The sequence below is a fragment of the Amblyraja radiata genome, chromosome 2, assembly GCF_010909765.2.
Source record: "Amblyraja radiata isolate CabotCenter1 chromosome 2, sAmbRad1.1.pri, whole genome shotgun sequence".
Lineage (NCBI taxonomy): Eukaryota > Metazoa > Chordata > Chondrichthyes > Rajiformes > Rajidae > Amblyraja > Amblyraja radiata.
Window position 1 is genome coordinate 37,621,017 of NC_045957.1, and position 20,713 is coordinate 37,641,729.

Consider the following 20,713-nt stretch of genomic DNA (forward strand, 5'->3'; position numbering starts at 1 on the left):
GGTGTGTGCTCAACTGAATCGATGATTCTTACGCAGGATAATAACAAGCAGTTCCATTTGCCAACTAGTGTTCTTCTTGTTTAGCCAGGCGGTGCCTTCTCCGTGGAGTACCAAACGAAAAGGGTGGCATCAGAGCGGGTGGCAACGCAAAGCATCCTTTCGGTGATAGGGGAGTGCATTGATCAATTTGCCCCAGGATGTACAGGAATGCAGAAGATACTCAATGCTAGGTGCCCGTTGGTGCGATTTTCTCATCAGCCTTCAGGATTTCAATGTGACCTCACTGCCAATAATAGGTGAGAAATACAAAAGACAAGGAATGGCATCATTGTTTTACTTCAGCTATCGGTATTACCATTTGAATGTTTGAATGTAACTGTAAGTAACTGTGCTTTTTTGCATGCAAAATAGGTGCAGGTTTGCATATTACAAATTAAGCTACATTTATCAACAATTTTGTTCCACCCATACACTCCTCCCTTTTGTTTTGAACTTGTGACAATCAATTTCTAATTTAATGAACTAATAACTAAAATAACTAACGATGGCGCAGCGGTAGAGTTGCAGCCTTACAGCGCCAGACCTGGGTTCGATCTTGACTACGGTTGCTGTCTGTACAGAGTTTGTAGGTTCTCCCTGTGATCCCGTGGGTTTTCTCTGGTTTCCTCCCCGCACTCCAAAAGTGTACAGGTTTGTAGGTTAATTGGCTTCAGTAATTGTAAATTGTCCCTAGTGTGTCAGATAGTGCTAGTGCATGAGGTGATTGCTGGTCGGTGTGGACTCGATGGGCCGAAGGGCTTGTTTCCATGCTGTCTCTAATTCCTAAACTGAAGAGAGTCAATTGTTGCTCTGTTATTGTGATCACTGTAAGTAAATCATTATATGTGTCCTTTCTGAAAGCTATATCTGAAGTTTGAAAATGAATTTGTAATGATTACTGATTTATCATTGTAGCTCATGGGTTGCAAATACTTAAAGTGGAAGTCAACCCAATTGCTATAATGTTGACCTTGACTTCGTGATGGCACTCTTACCTGTGTCAGATGGCTATATGTTCAAGCCAGAACTTCATTAGAAGTTCTCTTTGCTCTTGTGTAGTTGGAAGAAATGTCTTGATTAGAAGCAGTGATGCCTAAGCTAATATATTTCTTCCAGCTAACACCTGTTTTAGTTTTAGAGATACAGCACGGAAACAGGCCCTGCAGCTTCTAAAAGATCTTTTAGAAGTGTACAACACCATAAGGGAAATAGATAGGGTGAATGCGCTGAGTCTTTTAGCGAGAACAGGGGAATAAGAACCAGAGGACATAGGTGTAAGGTGAGTGGGGTAAGATTTAATAAGAACCTGAGAGGGGCAATCTCTTCACTCTGGGGGCGGTGGTTAAATGGAGCGAGTTTCTACAGAAGGTAGTTGAGGCAGGTACTATAACATATTTAAAGGACACTTGGACATGTATTGCTATTGAGAGAGACATTCTTGCTATTGAGGGAGTGCAGCGTAGGTTCACAAGGTTAATTCCCGGGATGGCGGGACTGTCAAATGCTGAGAGAATGGAGCGGCTGGGCTTACATACTCTGGTGTTTAGAAAGATGAGAGGGGATCTTATTGAAACATATGAGGTTACTAGACTAAGTGGGACCCGTTGGGTCCCATGTTCACACGGGAGGGCTGGTCCCCCGACGCAATATTCCACCTCTCCACCAATTCCAATATTGGTGGCCAGTGGGGGGGCTTTCTGGAGTGCTGGTATGGGTTCTTGGGGTGGCAGCTCAGTCCCTCAAGCCTGATCTGCTGGCAGCTCACTCACGGCTGGTGGGCTGGCAGTTGACTCATGACTATTCCTTGAAATTCCATTTCAAACAGGGTGCAAGTCCACCAAATTCAAATCCATGTTCCTACCATTTCAAGCAGGGTGCAAGGCCACCAAATTCAAGTGCAGTTTCATACCACTTCAAGCTGGATCCAGGGCCACCAAATACAAGTGCAGTTTCATATCACATTCAGCAGGGTGCAAGGCCACCAAATTCAGTGCAGTTTTATTCAACTTCAAGCAGGGTCCAAGGCCACCAAATTCAAATGCAGCTTCATACCATTTCATGCAGGGTGAAACCACCATAAAACCACACAAAACACCAAACTCACAGTTCAGTAGACATTCAGTGTGTTCAGTTGATTCACAGCTCAGACAGAGTCATGACTTCTCCCCCATCATGCAGAGACTGAGCCACACCTACACTTCCGGGTTTTATAACCCCTCCCCCTCCCACCGGAAAAGGTGAGGCTTTTAGGGCGTGATTGACAGGAGAGAGATTCTCAACATTTTTAAAACACTAATAACACTTTTATTTTTCATTGATTGGAAGAATTATCTGCACCTGCTTAGCGGAGGGGGGACTGAGTAAGATGGCCAAAAATCACAGCCGTAAGTGTAGCGTTTTATCTAAAAATCAATATAGAGTGCAAACAGGAAGTAAGTGCATTTGCAGTAGTGCCTTTTAACTTCAAGCCAAAGCACCAAAGCCGCCATTTGCAGTAAGTAGTGCCTTTCAACTTCAAGCAAAGCACCCAAGCCACCATTTGCAGTAAGTTGTGCATTTCAACCTCAAGCCAAAGCACCCAAGCCACCATTTGCAGTAAGTAGTGCCTTTCAACTTCAAGCAAAGCACCCAAGCCACCATTTGCAGTAAGTAGTGACTTTCAACTTCAAGCTAAAGCACCCAAGCCACCATTTGCAGTAAGTAGTGCCTTTCAACTTCAAGCCAAAGCACCCAAGCCACCATTTGCAGTAAGTAGTGACTTTCAACTTCAAGCCAAAGCACCCAAGCCACCATTTGCAGTAAGTAGTGCCTTTAAACTTCAAGCCAAAGCACCCACGCCACCATTTGCAGTAAGTAGTGCCTTTCAACTTCATGCCACCATTTGCAGTAAGTAGTGCCTTTCAACTTCAAGCCAAAGCATCCAAACAACCATTTGCAGGCAGTGCCTTTTTACTTCAAACAACCCATATTTTCATTTTCAAACCACATTAAAGGTACTCACAGTTGTGTAGACATTTGTTCAGTGTTACTCAGAGCTCAGAGAGACGTGACCCTTGGCTTCATCCATCTTGCAGAGGGTGAGTGAGGCACACCACATCCTGGTTTTATAGTCCACCCCCCTCCCTCCAGCAGGGGCAGCAGGGAGAATGGTGAATTTTTAAAAAACATTAATATCTCTCTGATTTGTCATCGATGGGTAAAATCCTCCGCACCCGTAAGGCGGAGGGGGGCTCTGAGCGAGGTGGCCAAAAATGACGGCCGTAGGTGGCGGCGTTCTATCGGAAATCGGAGCACAGTGGGCCAAAAGCGGTCAAGATCAGAGATTTAGTATAATAGATTAAGGGTTTGGACACGCTAGAGGCAGGAAACATGTTCTCGATGTTGGGGGAGTCCAGAACCAGGAGCCACTGTTTAAGAATAAGGGGTAAGCCATTTAGAATTTTAATGAGGAAACACTTTTTAACACAGAGTTGTGTGTCTGCGGAATTCTCTGCCAGAGGGCGGTGGAGGCCAGTTCTCTGGATACTTTCAAGAGAGAGCTAGATAGGGCTCTGAAAGATAAGGGATATGGGGAGAAGGCAGGAACGGGGTACTGATTGTGGATGATCAGCCATGGCGGTGAATGGCGGTGCTGGCTTGAAGGGCCGAATTGCCTACTCCTGCACCTATTGTCTATAGATGGATAGGATTAAAGGGATATGGGGCAAATTAGGGTAAATGGGGCTGGTTTTGTTTGCTTTACAGATACAGCATGTGACCATCGATCACCTGTTCACACTAATTCTATGTTATCCCACTCCCTACTCACACACTGGGCTATTTAAAAGGTCAGTAAACCTACAAACCTGCATATCTCTGTAATGAAATTCTATATGCAGTTTTACGGAAGTGGCGGCGCTGTGATACAGCTGCGGCTCGCCTGCAGTCTGTCTGTTTTTACTTTTTATGTCGGTTTTTTTTGTCTAGTTTAGTAATTTTTTTGGTTATTAGGTGGTGTTATGTGTGTGGGGGGAGGGTGAAACAGAGCTTTCTGTCTCTCCCTTCGGGGGAATGCGACTTTTTGTCGTATCCCGCTTCTCTTCCCCCGTCTGCGCTGAGGCCTAATGGCGGAGCTGGCGGCCTCCAACCTGCGACCGACCTCGAGGGTCCGGAGGTAGAGCCAGCCAGGACTCACCAACGCGAGGCTGGCCGTCTTCGAGCTGTGGCGACGTCCGGGTAGCGGCACGACTCGGCGCTCCGGTGAGGGCGAACGGTGCGGGGCTGAGACACTCCTGTGCGGCCGGCACGGCTACTGGCTGGAAGGTGCTCCCGAGCGAGCGGCCTGGTGCGGAGCTGAGACACTCCTGTGCGGCCGGCACGGCTACCGGCTGGAAGGTGCTCCCGTGTGAGCAGCCCGGTGCGGGGCTGAGACGCTGCCTTGTGGGCGGCCCGGTGCGGAGCGGAGACGGTGCTACGGCGGCTGAGGCGGCGGCGACCTGGATCCTGGGCTCGGCCGCGGGCCGGTGGAGGACAATGTCGGGAGCTCGCAGGTCACTGGCTGGTGCCTGTTTTCCGGAGCACCCGTTGCAACAGCTGCGGGCAGCTTCGACCACCCCCCGGGCCGCCATCGCCCGGTGGGGTATCGCCTCGGCGCAGAGGGAGAAGAGGAGGGAAGAGACAGTAACTCTAAGACTTTTGCCTCCATCACAGTGAGGAGGTGTTTGGTGAACTCACTGTGGTGGATGTTAATTTGTGTTTATTGTGTTTTGTTATTATTACATGTATGGCTGCAGGCAACAGCATTTCGTTCAGACCGAAAGGTCTGAATGACAAATAAAGGTATTCTATTCTATTCTATTCTACCAATATTTTTTTTTCTTGAACTGGGTAGAAACAATGTGGAAATAGGCACTTCGGCCCACTGAGTCCGCACTGACCACCGATCACCCGTACACTATTCTATCCTGCACAACCGGGACAATTTACAGAAGCCAATTAATCTACAAACCTGCCGCCTTTGGAACGTGGGAGGAAACCGGAGCACCCGGAGAAGACCAACATGGTCACAGGGAGAATGTTTAAACTCTGTAAAGACAACATCCGGCTGTCAGGATCAAACCGAGGATTGACGACAGCGCCTCTATCGCTGCGATACTGTGCTGCCATGTGCATCTTGGCCAGCATGGGCGAGTAGGGCCGAAGGGCATGTTTATATGCTTCATGACTCCATCTCCGACTCCAAAGGCAGCAAAATCTGATGGAAATTTGTGGGACTATTAGGAGAATAAAATTGGATTTGTATAAATGGGTGCTTGATGGCTAAGGCTGGCAGACTCCGTTCATTGAAAGTCCTGTTTTTTTGTGGTGACTCTGATTTGGTGATATTCATGTTCGACCAAGTTCAAGAAAGAACTATTGTTAAACTAAAGTTTAAAACGGCATATAGGATTTCACTCCCAAAGATGTGCAGGTTTGCAAGTTAATTAGCCTCTCTAAATTACTCCCAGTGTGTAGGGAGTGGATGTGAAAGTGGGATAACATAGAACTAGTGTGAATGGGTGATTGATGGTTGGCATGGACTTACAGGGCTGAAGGGTCTGTTTCCATGCCGTATCTTTCAATCGATTCAATCAGTTAATATGCCAGAGGTTAAGGAGTATAAGGACTATATGACTGAACTATAAATGATACGTTAACGGGATTGACTTGTTGATTATCTGTCCTTAATATGCTCACTGAACATTTAATTTTGAATTTTGTTTTAGAATTGCAATGAGAAGCACCGAGCTCCTTTATATTTATTCTACTCTTGACCCTCGGGTACGGGCCCTGGTGTTCGGTATTCGATGTTGGGCTCGTGTTCAGGGTATCACCAGTAGTGTGCCTGGCGCTTGGATCACTAATTTCTCCTTGACCATGATGGTTCTTTTCCTGCTGCAGAGGAGAAATCCACCAATTATACCAACACTGGATCAGCTAAAAGCCCAAGCAGGTAATACAGACAAAGTGATTTCAACGGTCTCGACCCGAATCCTCACCCATTCCTTCTTTCCAGAGATGCTGCCTATCCTGCTGAGTTGCTCCAGCATTTTGTGTCTTAGTGATTTCATTATTCTTTAACGTTGCCTATTTCCTTCGCTCCATAGATGCTGCCTCACCCGCTGAGTTTCTCCAGAATTTTTGTCTGCCTTCATTATTCTTTAACAATGGTTTCATATCGAACATTGTGGCCTAGTTTGGTGCTGCCGTATACTTGAATGAGCTTCTGAGGCAGCTGCCTATTCTATCCTGAGCTCTTATTCTTTACCTATCTAACATCAATATTCCCGTATTTAAAATCTACTACAGATTCTGCTTAACTTACTACATACAGAAAACTCTCTGTGTAATGGACCACGGGTGGAATGGTGTCCGTTATTTCCAATTGTCCTCTATAATTGTAAAGTATTATAATTGCACGTACAATAGCAAAGTTTAAGAAACATTTAGACAGGCACTTGGATAGCTTAGGTTTAGAGGGATATGGGCTAAACGCAGGTAGGTGGGACTAATGTAGATGGGACATGTTGGCCGGTATGGGCAAGTTGGGCCGATGGTCCTGTTTCCACACTCTGACTCTTTGTGTCAGTATGATATTGACACTAAGTAGTAGAAAAAACAACTGCAGTTGCTGGTTAATACACAAAAGGCGACAATGTGCTGAGTTGATGCAACAGCAGGTCGCGTAGCATCTCTGGAGAACTATGTCTGCACCGACCAGCGATCTCCGTACACTAACACTATCCTACACCCCAGTGACAATTCACAGTTTTTACCAAAGCCCATTAAACTACAAACCAGTACGTCTTTGGAATGTGTAGGAAGGAACTGCAGATGCTGGTTTAAACCGAAGATGACACTAAATGCTGGAGTAACTCAGCAGGACAGGCAGCATCTCTGGAGAGAAGGAATGGGTGACGTTTGGGTCGAGACCCCCTGAAGAAGGGTTCTCATCCAAATCATTGAAATTGATGACAAACAGCAAAGGGCCCAGCACTGAACTCCGAGCCACACCGGTCGTCACAGGCCGAAAAGTGACCTCTACTTCCTTCTATAAGGTCCATTCAGCTATCTCTCCTTGAACCCCATTGGAACTAACCTTCCAGAGCAGCCTAAACCTGTCCCATGCCTCCTTCTTACTCTTGACCAAAGCCTCAATTTCCCTCGTCATCCAGGCTTCCCTCGGTTTGCCTGCCTTGCTCTTTAGTCTAGCAGGGACATGCAAGTCTGAACTCTTGTCAGCACACTTTAAAAACATCCCACTCCACTGACATCCCCTTTCCTTACAACCTGCTCCAATCAATTTGAGCGAGTTCCTGTCTCGTACCCTTAAAGTTGGCCTTGGCCCAATATAGCATATTAACACTCCCTGTTGCTAATACCCCCTAAGCCAGGCAACACTCTGCACCCATTCCAATGCCTCCACATTCATCCTGTAATGGGCCAACCAGAACTGCACACAATACAAATGTTGCCTAACCTAAGTCCTATAGAGCTGCAATATGTCTTCCTGACTTATACTCAATGCCCTCTTTGTATAAGAGCCTGGAAGTCACGATGACTTCCTTTGGCTTGATGCTCAATAGAGTAAGACATCCTTGCTTCCATACTCAAAACCTCTTGCTATGAAGGCCACCATTTGCCTCATGTTTGCAGCTCCAAAGTGTTTGTTTTCTGTCACTGATACAAATGATCAGCAACATACTCTGTGTAGGAAGGAACTGCAGATGCTGGTTTCTCATTTGTCGCTTGGGCAGCTTACAACCCAGTGGTAGGATATTGATTTCTCTAACTTCAAGTAACCCTTGCATTCCCTTTATATCCTTCCCTCCGGCATTTATGTTGTACCAGCTACAAAGTCGTCTGTATTCGTTCTCACCTTGCTAACAGCAGTGCAGGCTAGAAGGGCCAAATGGCCTCCTACACCTATTTTCTAGCAATGGCCAGTTTCCTTTATCATCGTTACTTTTTTGCATATCTTTCATTCATTTGTTCTATATCTCTCTACATCACTGTCTATATCTCTAGATTCCCTCTCCCTGACTCTCGGTCTGAAGTAGGGTCTTGATCCGAAACGTCACCTATTCCTTTTCTCCAGAGATGCTGTCTGACCCGCTGTATTACACCAGTTTTTTTGTGTCTATCTTCAGCAACATATTTTAATCTGCCACCATTTAATTTAAACTGCTTTTCTATATTTTCTACAGACGTGGATAACTTCCCAATGATCCATTTTATGTTGCATCCACCTTATATTTGCTCATTCACTTGTCCAAATCACCTTTAAGCCTTTAAGCCTCTTTGCATACTCCACAATATTTTATCCTATTTTCCCTCTTCTCCCCATCACCAGAAAAAAAAATCTACCACCTTTTAATTTGATTATGTAGAACTTTACTTAATTTAGATTCTTATTACTTTTAATAGGGCTAGAACTACCTTTTCATTCCTCCTTTGATCTCTTAAGAATCTTTCGGCCTTTTTCTACTAACCCATTGCAATTGTTCTTTGGTGTGAAGGACCTTGAAAAATGGTAGAATTTCTTGTGCAAGAGACCATCCAGACCATTGGACCTGTATCAATATTAGAGCTTTAAGCAGAGTTTCTGATTACAATAGACAATAGGTGCAGGAGTAGGCCATTCGGCCCTTCAAGCCAGCACCGATTAGTCTCTCCTGTACTTTCGCTATATTCTTTGATAATTGCAAAGCTGATGATGAGATTGATTTGTTCTTTTTTTTTTAGCAGAGAAAGATGTGCATATTATTGAAAGTCATGACTGCACCTTTGCTTCTGATTATAAAATGAAGTCTTCCCAAAATACCGAGACTCTGGGTAAGTAAAGATGATCAGCCATGATCGTATTGAATGGCGGTGCAGGCTCGAAGGGCCGAATGGCCTACTCCTGCACCTATTTTCTATGTTTCCATAATAATCATAGAGTTGTAGAGCACAGAAACAGGCCCTTCGGCCCAACACGTCCATGCTGACAAAGATGCTTTCCTGAGCTAGTCCCTCTTGCCTGCATTTGGCCCACATCCCTCTAAAACATTCCTCTCCAAATGTCTTCTAAACTAAATATATCACGCTCTGCTACTTTCTCTGGTAGACAGCTCCATAAATCCACTATCCTCTTTGTGGAAAAAGTTCCCATTAGGTTCTCTTTAAATTGCCTCTTCTCACTTTTAATCCCAACCCTCCAGTTTTAGATTCCATTGCCCTGGGGGAAAAGACTGCAACTATCCACTTTATCTACAAGGTTTACAAGGTTAATTCCCGGGATGGCGGGACTGTCATTTGCTGAGAGAATGAAGTGGCTGGGCTTTTACACTCTGGAGTTTAGAAGGGTGAGAGGGGATCTCATTGAAACATATAAGATTGTTAAGGGCTTGGACACACTAGAGGCAGAAAACATGTTCCCGATGTTGGGGGAGTCCAGAACCAGGGGCCACAGTTTAAGAATAAGGTGTAGGCCATTTAGAACGGAGACGAGGAAACATTTTTTCTCACAGAGAGTGGTGAGTCTGTGGAATTCTCTGCCTCAGTGGAGGCAGGTTCTCTGGATGCTTTCAAGAGCGAGCTGGATAGGGCTTTTAAAAATAGTGGAGTCAGGGGATATGGGGAGAAGGCAGGAACGGGGTACTGATTGGGGATGATCAGCCATGATCACATTGAATGGCGGTGCTGGCTCGAAGGGCCAAATGGCCTACTCCTGCACCTATTGTCTATTGTCTATCTGTGCCTTTTTAAGATTTTCTAAACCTCTCTGATGTGACTCCTCGGCTCCAGGGAGAACGCCCCCAGCCTTACCAGTCTGTCATTTTTAACTCAAGCCCCCCCACCCAGCATCATCATTGTGAATCTTTTCTGCACCCTCTCTAACTTAATCTCATTGGTAATGGCATAGTTAGATTTTAGATCGGTGCATGGAAGTACAGGGAATAGAGGGATATAGCTCGTGTACAGGCAGATGAGAGTTTAACTAGGCATCATGTTCGGCACAAACAAACATGTGGGCCGAAGGGCCTGTTCCTGTGCTGTAGTGATCTATGTTCTTGTACGGTAACCAGAACTACACACAAGTGTGGTCTCACCGACATCCTGTACAGCTGTAATATGACACCCCGACTCTTGTAGTCTTCTTCTTTCGTGTCCATCTTCCATGTTTCAAATGTTGACCTCGCTGTCATCGTCCGTCCTGAAAAGGAGGCAAGCTTCTGGCGACAATCAGTGGGAGCCATCACTTGTTGCAGTAGATGATGGTGGTAGCAGAATTAGCTCAGGATACTTCCAGTTTCCAGCCCCGCGACGTGGACGCTTCTGCTATGCGGCCACTCTTGTAGTCAAGAAAGAAAGACAGAAAATGCTGGAGTAACTATAGAGGTTCAGGCAGCAGCTCTGGAGAGCATGGATAGGTGATGTTTCGGGTCTGGACCCTTCTTCTGACGGATTACAGGGAGAAGCGGGAAAGAAAGCTGGAAGAGAGATGGGGCCGGACGAAACACGGCCAGTAACAGATAACCTCTGGTGAGGAAGGTTCCCTGATAGGCAGATTGTTGGACAAAGGCGAGAGGTAGACACAGATGCGAGTCCAAAAGGGATGCGAACTGTGAAGCTAGTTGAAGGACTTTTGGTGGGAGGGGTTGGGGAGAAACTAGTGCAAGGTCAACGAGGTTCAATGGAAGGTAGTGGGACAAGGGGGAAGTAATTACGTATGGGGGGGGGGGGGGGGGGAGTGAGTGTTGAAGGGGAGAAAGAGGAGGGAGAAGGGAGGTGTCTGTAGAGGTTACCTAAAATAGAATTCAATGTTCATGCAGTTGGGTTGTAAGTTACCCAAGTGAAATATGAGGTGCTGTTCTTCCAGTTTGCACGTGGCCTCACTCTGTCAATGGCCGTGCCTCAGGACAGGAAGGCCAGAGTGGGAATGTGAAAGGGAGTTAAAATGGTTAGCAATTGGGAGATCCCTTAGGCCTTGGCAGACTGAGCATGTGTTTGGCAAAACGGTCCCTGTGCCTGGTAAATGAGGTTGGAGAAGGTGCATGTGAACCTCTGTCTCACCCGGAAGGACTGCTGGGGTCGTTGGATTGTGATGATAAAGGAGGATGTTTAGGGACAGGTGTTGCATCTCCTGCCCTTGCAGGGGAAAGTCCACGGGGTGCGGGAAGGGAAGAGTAGACGAAAGAGTTGTGGAGGGAGTGATCTCTGCGGAAGGCGGAAAGCGGGTGGAGATGGGAGGATGTGACCAGTGGTGAGATCATGTTCGAGGCGATGGAAATATTGGAGGATTATGTGTTCAATGCGATGGCTGGTGGGGTGAATGGTGAGGGCCAAGGTGAACTCTCCTTGCTGTATCCGGAGGGAGGGGGAGCAGGAGCAGAACTACAGGACAAAGAGTAGACGTGGGTGAGAGACCCATCCATGGACATGTTCACAAGAGGACATCTTGGATGTCCTTGAATGGAAAGCCACATCTTGGGAGCAGATGCGGTGTAGACGGAGGAATTGAGAAAAGGGGATAGTGTCTTTGCAAGAGGCAGGGTGGGATGAAGTGTAGCCCAGATGACTGTGATGGACCTGTCCTACTTACGTGATTTTTTTCGGCGACTGCCGGCATCCGTCATAGTCGCAGCATGTCGCCGAAAATTTTCAACATGTTGAAAATCCAGCGGCGACCAGAAAAAGGTACGACTCTTTGGGCGACTACTCACAACCAAACAGGCGTCACCCTGCCACAAATAACGTAAGTGGGACAGGCCCTTGTCGGTAGGCCTGTAGCAAACATCAGGTGATTGTCTATCCCCTGTGATGGAGACGAAGATCAAGAAAGGGGAGAGAGGTTGCAGGGATAGTTAAGTTGAATTTGAGGACACGGTAGAAGTTAGTGAAGTTAATTAAATCAATGAGTTTAGCACAGGTGCATGAGGCAGCTCCAATACAGTCGTCGATGTAACGGAGAAAGAGTTGGTGCCAGTGTATATCTGGAACAAGGATTGTTCAACATAACCAACAAAAAGGCAGGCATAGCTGGGGCCCCTGCATAGCTACACCTTTAAAGGGCCAGTCCCACTGTACGAGGTAATTCAAGAGCTCTCCCGAGTTAAAAAAAAATCAAACTCGTGGTAAGTACGTAGAATGCATGTAGCGGGTACGTAGGACCTCGTGGACGTCTCGTAGCGGCTCGTAATGCTAACGGCAGGTACTCGTGAAACGCGGTAAGCTCGTGAAGTTTTTTTAGCACAATGAAAAATGTCCACGAGAGCCCCGAGTACCTACGGACGGCTATTACCATAATTCTCCGAGTTTGAATCGGGGGAAACTCGGGAGAACTCTTGAATTACCTCGTACAGTGGGACAGGCCCTTAACTTGGGGAAAGTGAGAGGAGTAAGTGTCTCACACCGCTGCCTTGTACTGAACATCCAGTCTGATCAAGTCAAGTGAGCGATATTCCTTCTTCGATATTCCTACCTCATTCACATGTGTTACCACTATTCTCTTATCTCCCAATGTTTCTCAGTTCAACATCACTCCACTGGGCCTGTCATTTAGTGCCCTGGTTTAACTTCATAAAATGCAACGCTTTGCACTTAGCTGAGTTAAATTCTACTTGACATTCCTTGGCCCACTTTCCCAGTAGATCTAAATCCAGTTTTAACCTTCCAACTGCCTTCACCTTTCAACATGTCACCAATTTTGGTGCCATATAGTCCTTTTTATGCGATTTTCGTTAAAGGATTCGGAGCATTCCCACAGTAATCGGTCACCACTGTGTAATTAAGAATACAGGCTTCAAGTTACACTGCGGGAGGACAAGCAGTTGCTTTGATTGACACTTGTACAGTGATACGCTATTAAACAATGTGACAACACCCTTTAGTATTTTTAGCTTGCAGTAAATTTTTAGCTGTTAAAAATAACTTTGTACACTCAGCAGGTTAGGCAACGCCTTTGGAATGAGAAACAGAGTTAAGGTTTAAGGTCGATGTTCTTTCACACTGAACTCCAGGCAGGCAGCTGGTCTCAGTTAGAGTGGGACAGGGTTACCTCACCCTGTCACACTGGCACCCCAAAGCCCCGGACCTCTCATTCTGCTCTCGGTCTCTGAATCTGAGAATCAGCAGCAGGGGCAGAGGTTAATGTCGTTCCCCAGCTGCGTTGGACAAGGTGGTGCCAAGTAGCCTTCTTGGACTGAGTTGAACTCTGTGTAGTAAGGGAGGTTCCACTGGATGGGGCTCCAGTGTTCTGACCCGGCACCCAGGCAGTGATATCAATGGGGGGGGGGGGGGGGAACAATCTGTGATAACGGACTCCTTCCCCCCCCCCCCCCCCCCCCATGGCCTGTTATAACCAATGCTATCTGTACTACGTCATTCTGCTTTGTGCATCAAATAACTTTCAAATTATATTTCTTTGCAGAGGATCTCCTCCAAGAATTCTTTGAATTTTATGGTTCCTTTGCTTTTAATAAAATGTCCATCAATATCAGAAAGGTTAGTTGCTTGACAACTTTGTAGATGTTATTTTTTAATTTGGTTCTTGTATAAGGGGATCCTTGTGATCGTTTTTGTAAATTGATAACTCAGCTTTGTTATAATAGAACGTTTAACAAGATTTGTGCAACATCAAACTAATCATTGCTGTGAAACATGGAGAAAAGGAGCAGCACTGTGGCGCAGCAGTAGAGTTGCTGCTTGACAGCCCCAGAGACCCGGGTTGGATCCTGCATATACGGAGTTTGTACGTTCTCTCCGTGACTGCGCGTGTTTTCCCCGGTGCTCCAGGTTCCTCCCACGCTCCGAAGACGTACAGGTTTGTAGGTTAATTTGGCTTTGGTAAAAATTGTAAATTGTCCCTAGTGTGTAGGATAGTGCCAGTGTACAGGGATCACTGGTCGGCACGGTCTTGGTGGGCTGAAGGGCCTGTTTCCTTGCTGTATATCTAAACTAATAAATTACAAATCTAAAACTAAAGAGGAGATTTGTAGTGGGACCATCATTTAAAGCAGACCTGAACACTTGTTAAACTGTTTCATTTTGTCAACCTGCCAATTTAATTGTTAGATTTTAAGGCAAGATAAATACTTTATTTTCTCTGATCAGTATTCATTGCAATGTATCTTGTTTCATGCATTAAAAGAATAACATTTGAATGGACACTGCTTCTAGCAAAGTATATTTTGAATGTACAAGCAACTTTCTAATTTTCAAATATTTGAAATATGTAACTGCAAATGATTTTGTAAAATGAAACTGGTGTGATGGAGTTCTGCATTTTAGACATGGCCTGTTCAGAAGCTACACATGGATTTGCTCAAGGAATGCTGGCAATGATATTGGAAGGTTTTTATTTCCATTAACTATTTGGAGTGAACAATGGGTTCTTTGGATGTTGTGTAAAAGTTTAATATTGCAAAAGCTTGCAATTTAATTTTTCAAAATACCTATCAGTTCATCTCAGTCAATAGTCCAGCACTCACTGTGGCAATTATCTTATTTGTGACCTTGGTATCACATCTAACTGCTAGAGCCATGAACAGCCATGATCATATTCAAAGGGTGGAATGACCTTCTCCTGCACCTATTTTCTATGTTTCTAGTACATTGGATTGTTTGATGTTAAGTAACTTTTTCCCGATTTAAAATCTATGTAAATGAACGTAGATTAAAAGGCATCCTGCTACTGCATATGAGCAAGAACTTTGGAAGAGAATCTAATTAGGACTTTATTCTGTGGAGTGTAGGAGACCGAGGGGGTAATCCTTCAGAGGTGCATAAAATCTTGAGGAGCACAGTCTTTTCTCCAGGGTTGGGGAGCAAGAACTGGAGAAAATAGGTTTAAGATAAGAGGGGAAAAAATTTCATAGGAACCTGAGGGGAAACATTTTCACACAGAGGGCAGTACATGTATGGAACAAGCTACCAGAAGATGTGGTTTGGACAGGTACATGGATAGGAAAGTTAGAAGGAATATGTGTTAAATGTGTGCATCTTGGTAGGTAGGCATGGGCGATTGGGCTTGTTTCCATGCTATATGACTATGACAATTATATCGGGGCCAATTATATATTTATTGATGAGTTAGTTCTGGAATTTTTGAAGTTTTTGATGCTTTCCTCTGCACTCAACTGTTCCTATACTCAGCTGATCCTCTGCACAAGGCTGCAGGAGATCGTAGATTATATAGGAGCTGGATGATCTAAACTCCACAATAGAATGATTTTTTAAAATTTGCTTCTGTGACAATATTAAATCCAGGTTGTGCTATGAATTCATTTTCTTTTTGTCGTCTTTTCTTCCAGGGTAAAGAACAAAACAAGCCTGAGCCATCACCGCTGCACATCCAGAATCCATTTGAACAAGCGCTAAATGTTAGCAAGAACGTTAATCAAACCCAACTGGATAGGTTTGTGCGAGCAGCTCGGGAGAGCGCCTGGATCTTGCAGCAGGAAGGCCTCAAACACCCAAAGGCCGAACCTTGGGGATTTTCTGCTCTGCTTCTTCCTAACTCTCAAACCTCGATGGGAAAGAGCAAAAAGAGGAGGAGACAGCCAGCTAGCGAGAGGATTAAAAACTTGTTGGATTCACTGAAGGCAAACAAGCAATCCACTGACAATTTAAGCAGGCCAAATGGCCATCAAAAAATTATTCCCATTGTGCGATAGCAACCCCTTGTATAAATAGAGTTGTGTCTGAGGAAACATTGTTCACTTGAGATATGTGATATCTTGGTGCTCAAGACTCTTTAAATTTGTACATTTGTCTGGAGTGCTTCAGGAATTGTTGAACAAAGCAGTTAGGTGGCACGCAAGGCGGCACGGTGGCGTAGCGGTAGAGTTGCTGCCGTACAGCGCTTGCAGCGCCAGAGACCCGGGTTCGATCCTGACTACGGGTGCTTGTCTGTCCAGAGTTTGTACGTTCTCCCTGTGACCTCATGAGTTTTCTCAGATCTTCGGTTTCCTCCCACACTCCAAAGACGTACAGGTATGTAGGTTAATTGGCTTGGTACAAGTGTAAATTGTCCCTGGTGTTAGTGTGTGGGGATTGCTGGTCAGTGCGGACTCGATGGGCCGAAGGGTCTGTTTCTCTACAACTAAATAAAACTAAAGAAAGACTTTGAGTTTCTAAACTACTGGGCTGGATTTGTTCTGATGCCAAATAGTGCATGAACTGGATTTCACGCCAGCTAGTAATTTGGAGACAAACTTTGGAACAGTGTTGGCTTGAAATCCAAAATGTGACCTAGAAGGACCATTCCTGCATATTTCTGCTTAATTGTCCAAAATTAAGTTCACTGCATGTGACCAGATATTTTTTAGGAAGTGCTGAATCTATAAATGTTTCTGATTTGTAATTTTAAATGAATTGCTGGATGGTGATTTAATAATAGTTACAACATTTTTAAACACTTGTTCTTTGCATTGTTTGTTTCGGCTGGTATCTGTATTCATGAAAATGTGACCTATTTATCATTTGTAGAATTCCCAGTCATCTGGATTTAGTCATTTTCTTTTCCCCGCTCACATTAAACATATACCCTCTGGATCTTGATTCATAGAGTTATACAACGTGGAAACAGGCCTTTTGGCTCGACTTGCCCACGCCAACCAAGATGCCCCATCTAAACTAGTCCCACCTGCTGCGTTTGGCCCACATCTACCTGTCAATGGCGATAGTACCTGCATCAACTACCTCCTCCGACAGCTTGTTCAATACACCCATCACCCTTTGTGTAAAACAAAAGTTACCCCTCTGGATCCCATTAAATCTCTCCCCCATCACCTTAATCCTATGTCTTCTTGTTCTGGATTCCCCTACACTGGACAAAAGACTGCTTTTCCGCGCTCTATTCCTCTCATGATTTTGCACAGCTCCATAAGATCACCCCACATCCTTCTTCGCTCCAAAGAATAAAGCCTTAGTTTGCTCAACTTCTCCCTGTAGCTCAGTCCCTCAAGTCCTGGCAACATCCTGTTAGTTCTTCTCTGTGCCCTTTACAACAAGCTTAACAAAATCTTTTGTCTAACATGGTGACCAAAACTGAACACAATAAATACTCTGAATGTGGCCTCACCAACGCCTTATATAATTGTAACATGGACCTCCCAATGTCTATACTCAATACTCTGACTGAAGAAGGCCAATGTGCTAAAAGCCTTCTTGATCACCCTATCTACCTGTGACATGACTTTCAATGAACCATGCACCTGCACTCCCCGATCCCTCTGCTCCACAGCACTCCCCAAAGCCCGGCCATTCACTGTGTTAATCCTGCCCATGTTAAGACTTCCCAAAACGCAACATTCCTGAATTAAATTCCATTATCCATTCTTCAGTCCACTTGCCCAACCGATCAAGATCCTGCTGCAATCTTCGAATTCCATCTTCACCTTCAGTTGGAAGCTGCTCAAGTGAAATATGAGGTGCTTTTACACTGTTTAACACTTTAACTCCCCTGCCATTTCCATACTGACCTTTCTGTCCTGGGCCTCCTACACTAAGAGTGAGGCCATAATGCAAATTGGAGGAACATCACCTCAGAATTTGCTTGGGCAGTTTCCAACCCAGCGGTATGAATATCGGTCCCATTCTTTCCCTGCAACTCTTATCTAGGCCACAGACAAACTGGCACCATTCAGCAGTTTGTCCCAGTTCTGCAAAAGGCACATTTAATTTGACCAAAATGGCCTAGCAGCCCAGAGAGTGGTGAATCTGTGGAATTCTCTGCCACAGAAAGTAGTTGAGGCCAGTTCATTGGCTATATTTAAGAGGGAGTTAGATGTGGTCCTTGTGGCTAAAGGGATCAGGGGGTATGGAGAGAAGGCAGGTACAGGATACTGAGTTGGATGATCAGCCATGATCATATTGAATGGCGGTGCAGGCTCGAAGGGCCGAATGGCCTACTCCTACACCTATTTTCTATGTTTCTAATCCTTTACTCAATTTTAATGTCCTGGCAGCTCCAATTTGGCCAGAATTAACATTCTAACTTCCAGCCTCTCACCTGCCTTACTTCTGCATTAGATCTTGTCTCCCTACCTATCTACAGGTAGCTTAAATCCTCCTGCATAACACTAGTAAATCTATCTGCCAGGATATTAGTTGCTATCCAGTTCAGGTGCAACCCATACCTCTTGCGCAGGTCACTTCTGCAACAGAAAGAGGTCCCAATTTTCAACAAAAAAAAGAATCTCTACCCCATGTGCCAACTCTACTGTTACAAATTCACCAGTCATATGGTCATAAGTGATGGGAACAGAATTAGGCCATTCGGCCCATCACGTCTTCTCCGCCATTCAATCATGACTGATCTATCTCTTCCTCCGAACCCCATTCTCCTGCCTTCTCCCCATAACCCCTGACACGTACCAATCAAGAATGTATCTATCTCTGCCTTAAAAATATCCATTGACGGCCTCCACAGCCTTCTGTGGCAAAGAATTCCACAAATTCACCGAAGAAATTCCTCCACATCTCCTTCCTAAAGGAAAGCCCTTTAATTCTGAGGCTCTGACCTCTAGTCCTAGACTCCCACTAGTGGAAACACCCTCTCCCCATCCACTCTATCCAAACCTTTCACACCCTTCCTATCCTATCTTCCTGTTGTTACCCTCTCTATCACATGGGTCTGGGAGCAATCTGAAGATTACTACCCTCAAGATCCTTTTAACCCTTCTGCCTATCCTTCTGTATTCTCACAGCACCACTTCCTCCATCTTCCTACCCATGTCATTTGTGCCAACATACACGGCGATTCCGGCTGCTCGCCTTATCCTTGAAAATTGCCACAAAATGCTGGAGTAACACAGGCAGCATCTCTGGAAAGAAGGAATGGGAGAAGGAAGGTTTTGGGTCGAGACCCTTCTTCAGACTGGTCCCACTTATCTTTGAGACTGTTCTGCAGCCACTATGGGATCTCCTCAAGCCAAGCTCCAGGGAGGCAACACACCAACCACGAGTGTCTTTTGCTGCCAATCCCCTGTCTGCTCAGAACGAATGAGTCTCCTATCACAATGGCTCTGCCTGTCTCCACCCTTCCTTGCAGTGCCTCAGTAGCAGGCCCTGTTTACTGCTATCTCTTCCCTGGCCAATCATCCCTAACAAAAATATCCAAAAGGGTGTTCCTGTTGTTGATGAGAATGGCCTCAGGGGATTTCTGCATTCTCTGCCATCACCCTTTCTTGGTGGTCACCCATCTACTTTCTGCCCCCAACCCTGGGTGTGACCACCTCACTATAACTCCAACATATGACCTCCACAGTCTCATGGATGATCCAGTTCTGAAACTCTTATCTATAAGGAGCTGCAGCTAGATGCATCTCGCACAGGTATAGTCCTCAGGGAGACTTCCAGTCTCCCTGAAGTTCTTGAGGAGGAGCATACCACTGATCTTTACTGCACTATCTCAGGGAAGAAAAACCATGAAAGATAAAACCAGACTGCACGATATCCCTGGCGCCACACTCTGACAAAGACCTCGCAATCCCGCCTGAAGCAAAGATACTAGAGGAACTCCTCCAGTATCTTTGGTCTGAAGCATCGAAACCCTGGAATTAGTTGTGTCCCTCTCACAACTATGTTTCCGCAATGGCCATAACATCATCGACCCGAGCACCCCTTCAGACTCCAAGTTCATCTGCTTTCCCCACAATACTCCTTTGCATTGAAATAAACACTCTTCAGACCACCAGCGTTAATATATACTTTCATCTCTGAATAGTGAACACTATATGAAAGTTTTCATCATATGAATACTTTCATATCTTCACTTGAAGATAGAGACGTGAAATACTGGAGTAACTCAGCGGGCCAGGCAGCATCTCTGGAGAGAAGGAATGGGTGATGTTTCCGGTCGAGACCTACAGACAGAGGGAATCAGTGATAAGGAAGTGAAAGAAATCAAAGGAGATGAAGTTGAAGGAAAATGTTGAACAGATCATTGTTAGCTAGGAGAAGGTGACAACAAAGCAGCGGGGTGGCGTAGCGGTAGAGTTGCTGCCTTGCAGCGCTTGCAGCGCCAGAGACCCGGGTTCAATCCTGGCTACGGGTGCTGTCTCATAAGTTCAAATAGAACAAGTTGTCCTACAACTTTAGGCTGTGCACGCCATACGCAAGAAGAAGTAGAAGAAGATGAAGGTGCTGTCTGTATGGAGTTTGTACGATCTCCCCGTGACCTGCGCGGGTTTTCTCCGAGATCTTTGGTTTCCTCCCACACTCTAAAGACGTACATGTTTGTAGGTTAATTGGCTTGGTGTAAATGTAAAATTGTCACTAAAAGTGTAGGGTGGTGTTAATGTGCGGGGATCGCTGGCCGGTGCGGACTCTGGGCCGAAGGGCCTGTTTCCGTGCTGTATCTCTGAACTAAACTAAACTTAACTAACCTCAGCTAACTTTAATCTTCTATGGACAATGTCTTTAGTTGCACTACGTATTTTGTTTTTTACATTATTTTTATTACCTATTATTACAATTATTAATTTATTATATTATTGATTATAACATTGGGGCAGCACAATGGCACAGCTGGTGGAGTTGCTGCCACACTGAGACCTTGGTTCAATGATGACCTTGGATGCTGTCTGTGTGGAGTTTGCATGTTCTCCCAGAGGCTGCGCGGGTTTCCTCCGGGTGATCCGGTTTCCTCCCACGTCCCAAAGATGTG

General features: G+C 45.4%; 1 protein-coding gene across 1 annotated transcript in view; it reads left to right on the forward strand.

The window, feature by feature from the left end:
• Positions 1 to 15,766, forward strand: part of LOC116988451 (mitochondrial poly(A) polymerase) — a 34,423-nt gene extending 18,657 nt beyond the window's left edge. Inside the window, exons 4-8 of the mRNA XM_033045160.1 lie at positions 85 to 296; positions 5,784 to 6,010; positions 8,803 to 8,892; positions 13,472 to 13,545; positions 15,354 to 15,766. Coding sequence (XP_032901051.1) covers positions 85 to 296; positions 5,784 to 6,010; positions 8,803 to 8,892; positions 13,472 to 13,545; positions 15,354 to 15,716 — 966 coding nt within the window. The 3' untranslated portion in view covers positions 15,717 to 15,766. The remainder of the gene's footprint in view (positions 1 to 84; positions 297 to 5,783; positions 6,011 to 8,802; positions 8,893 to 13,471; positions 13,546 to 15,353) is intronic.
• The last annotated feature ends 4,947 nt before the right edge of the window (positions 15,767 to 20,713 follow it).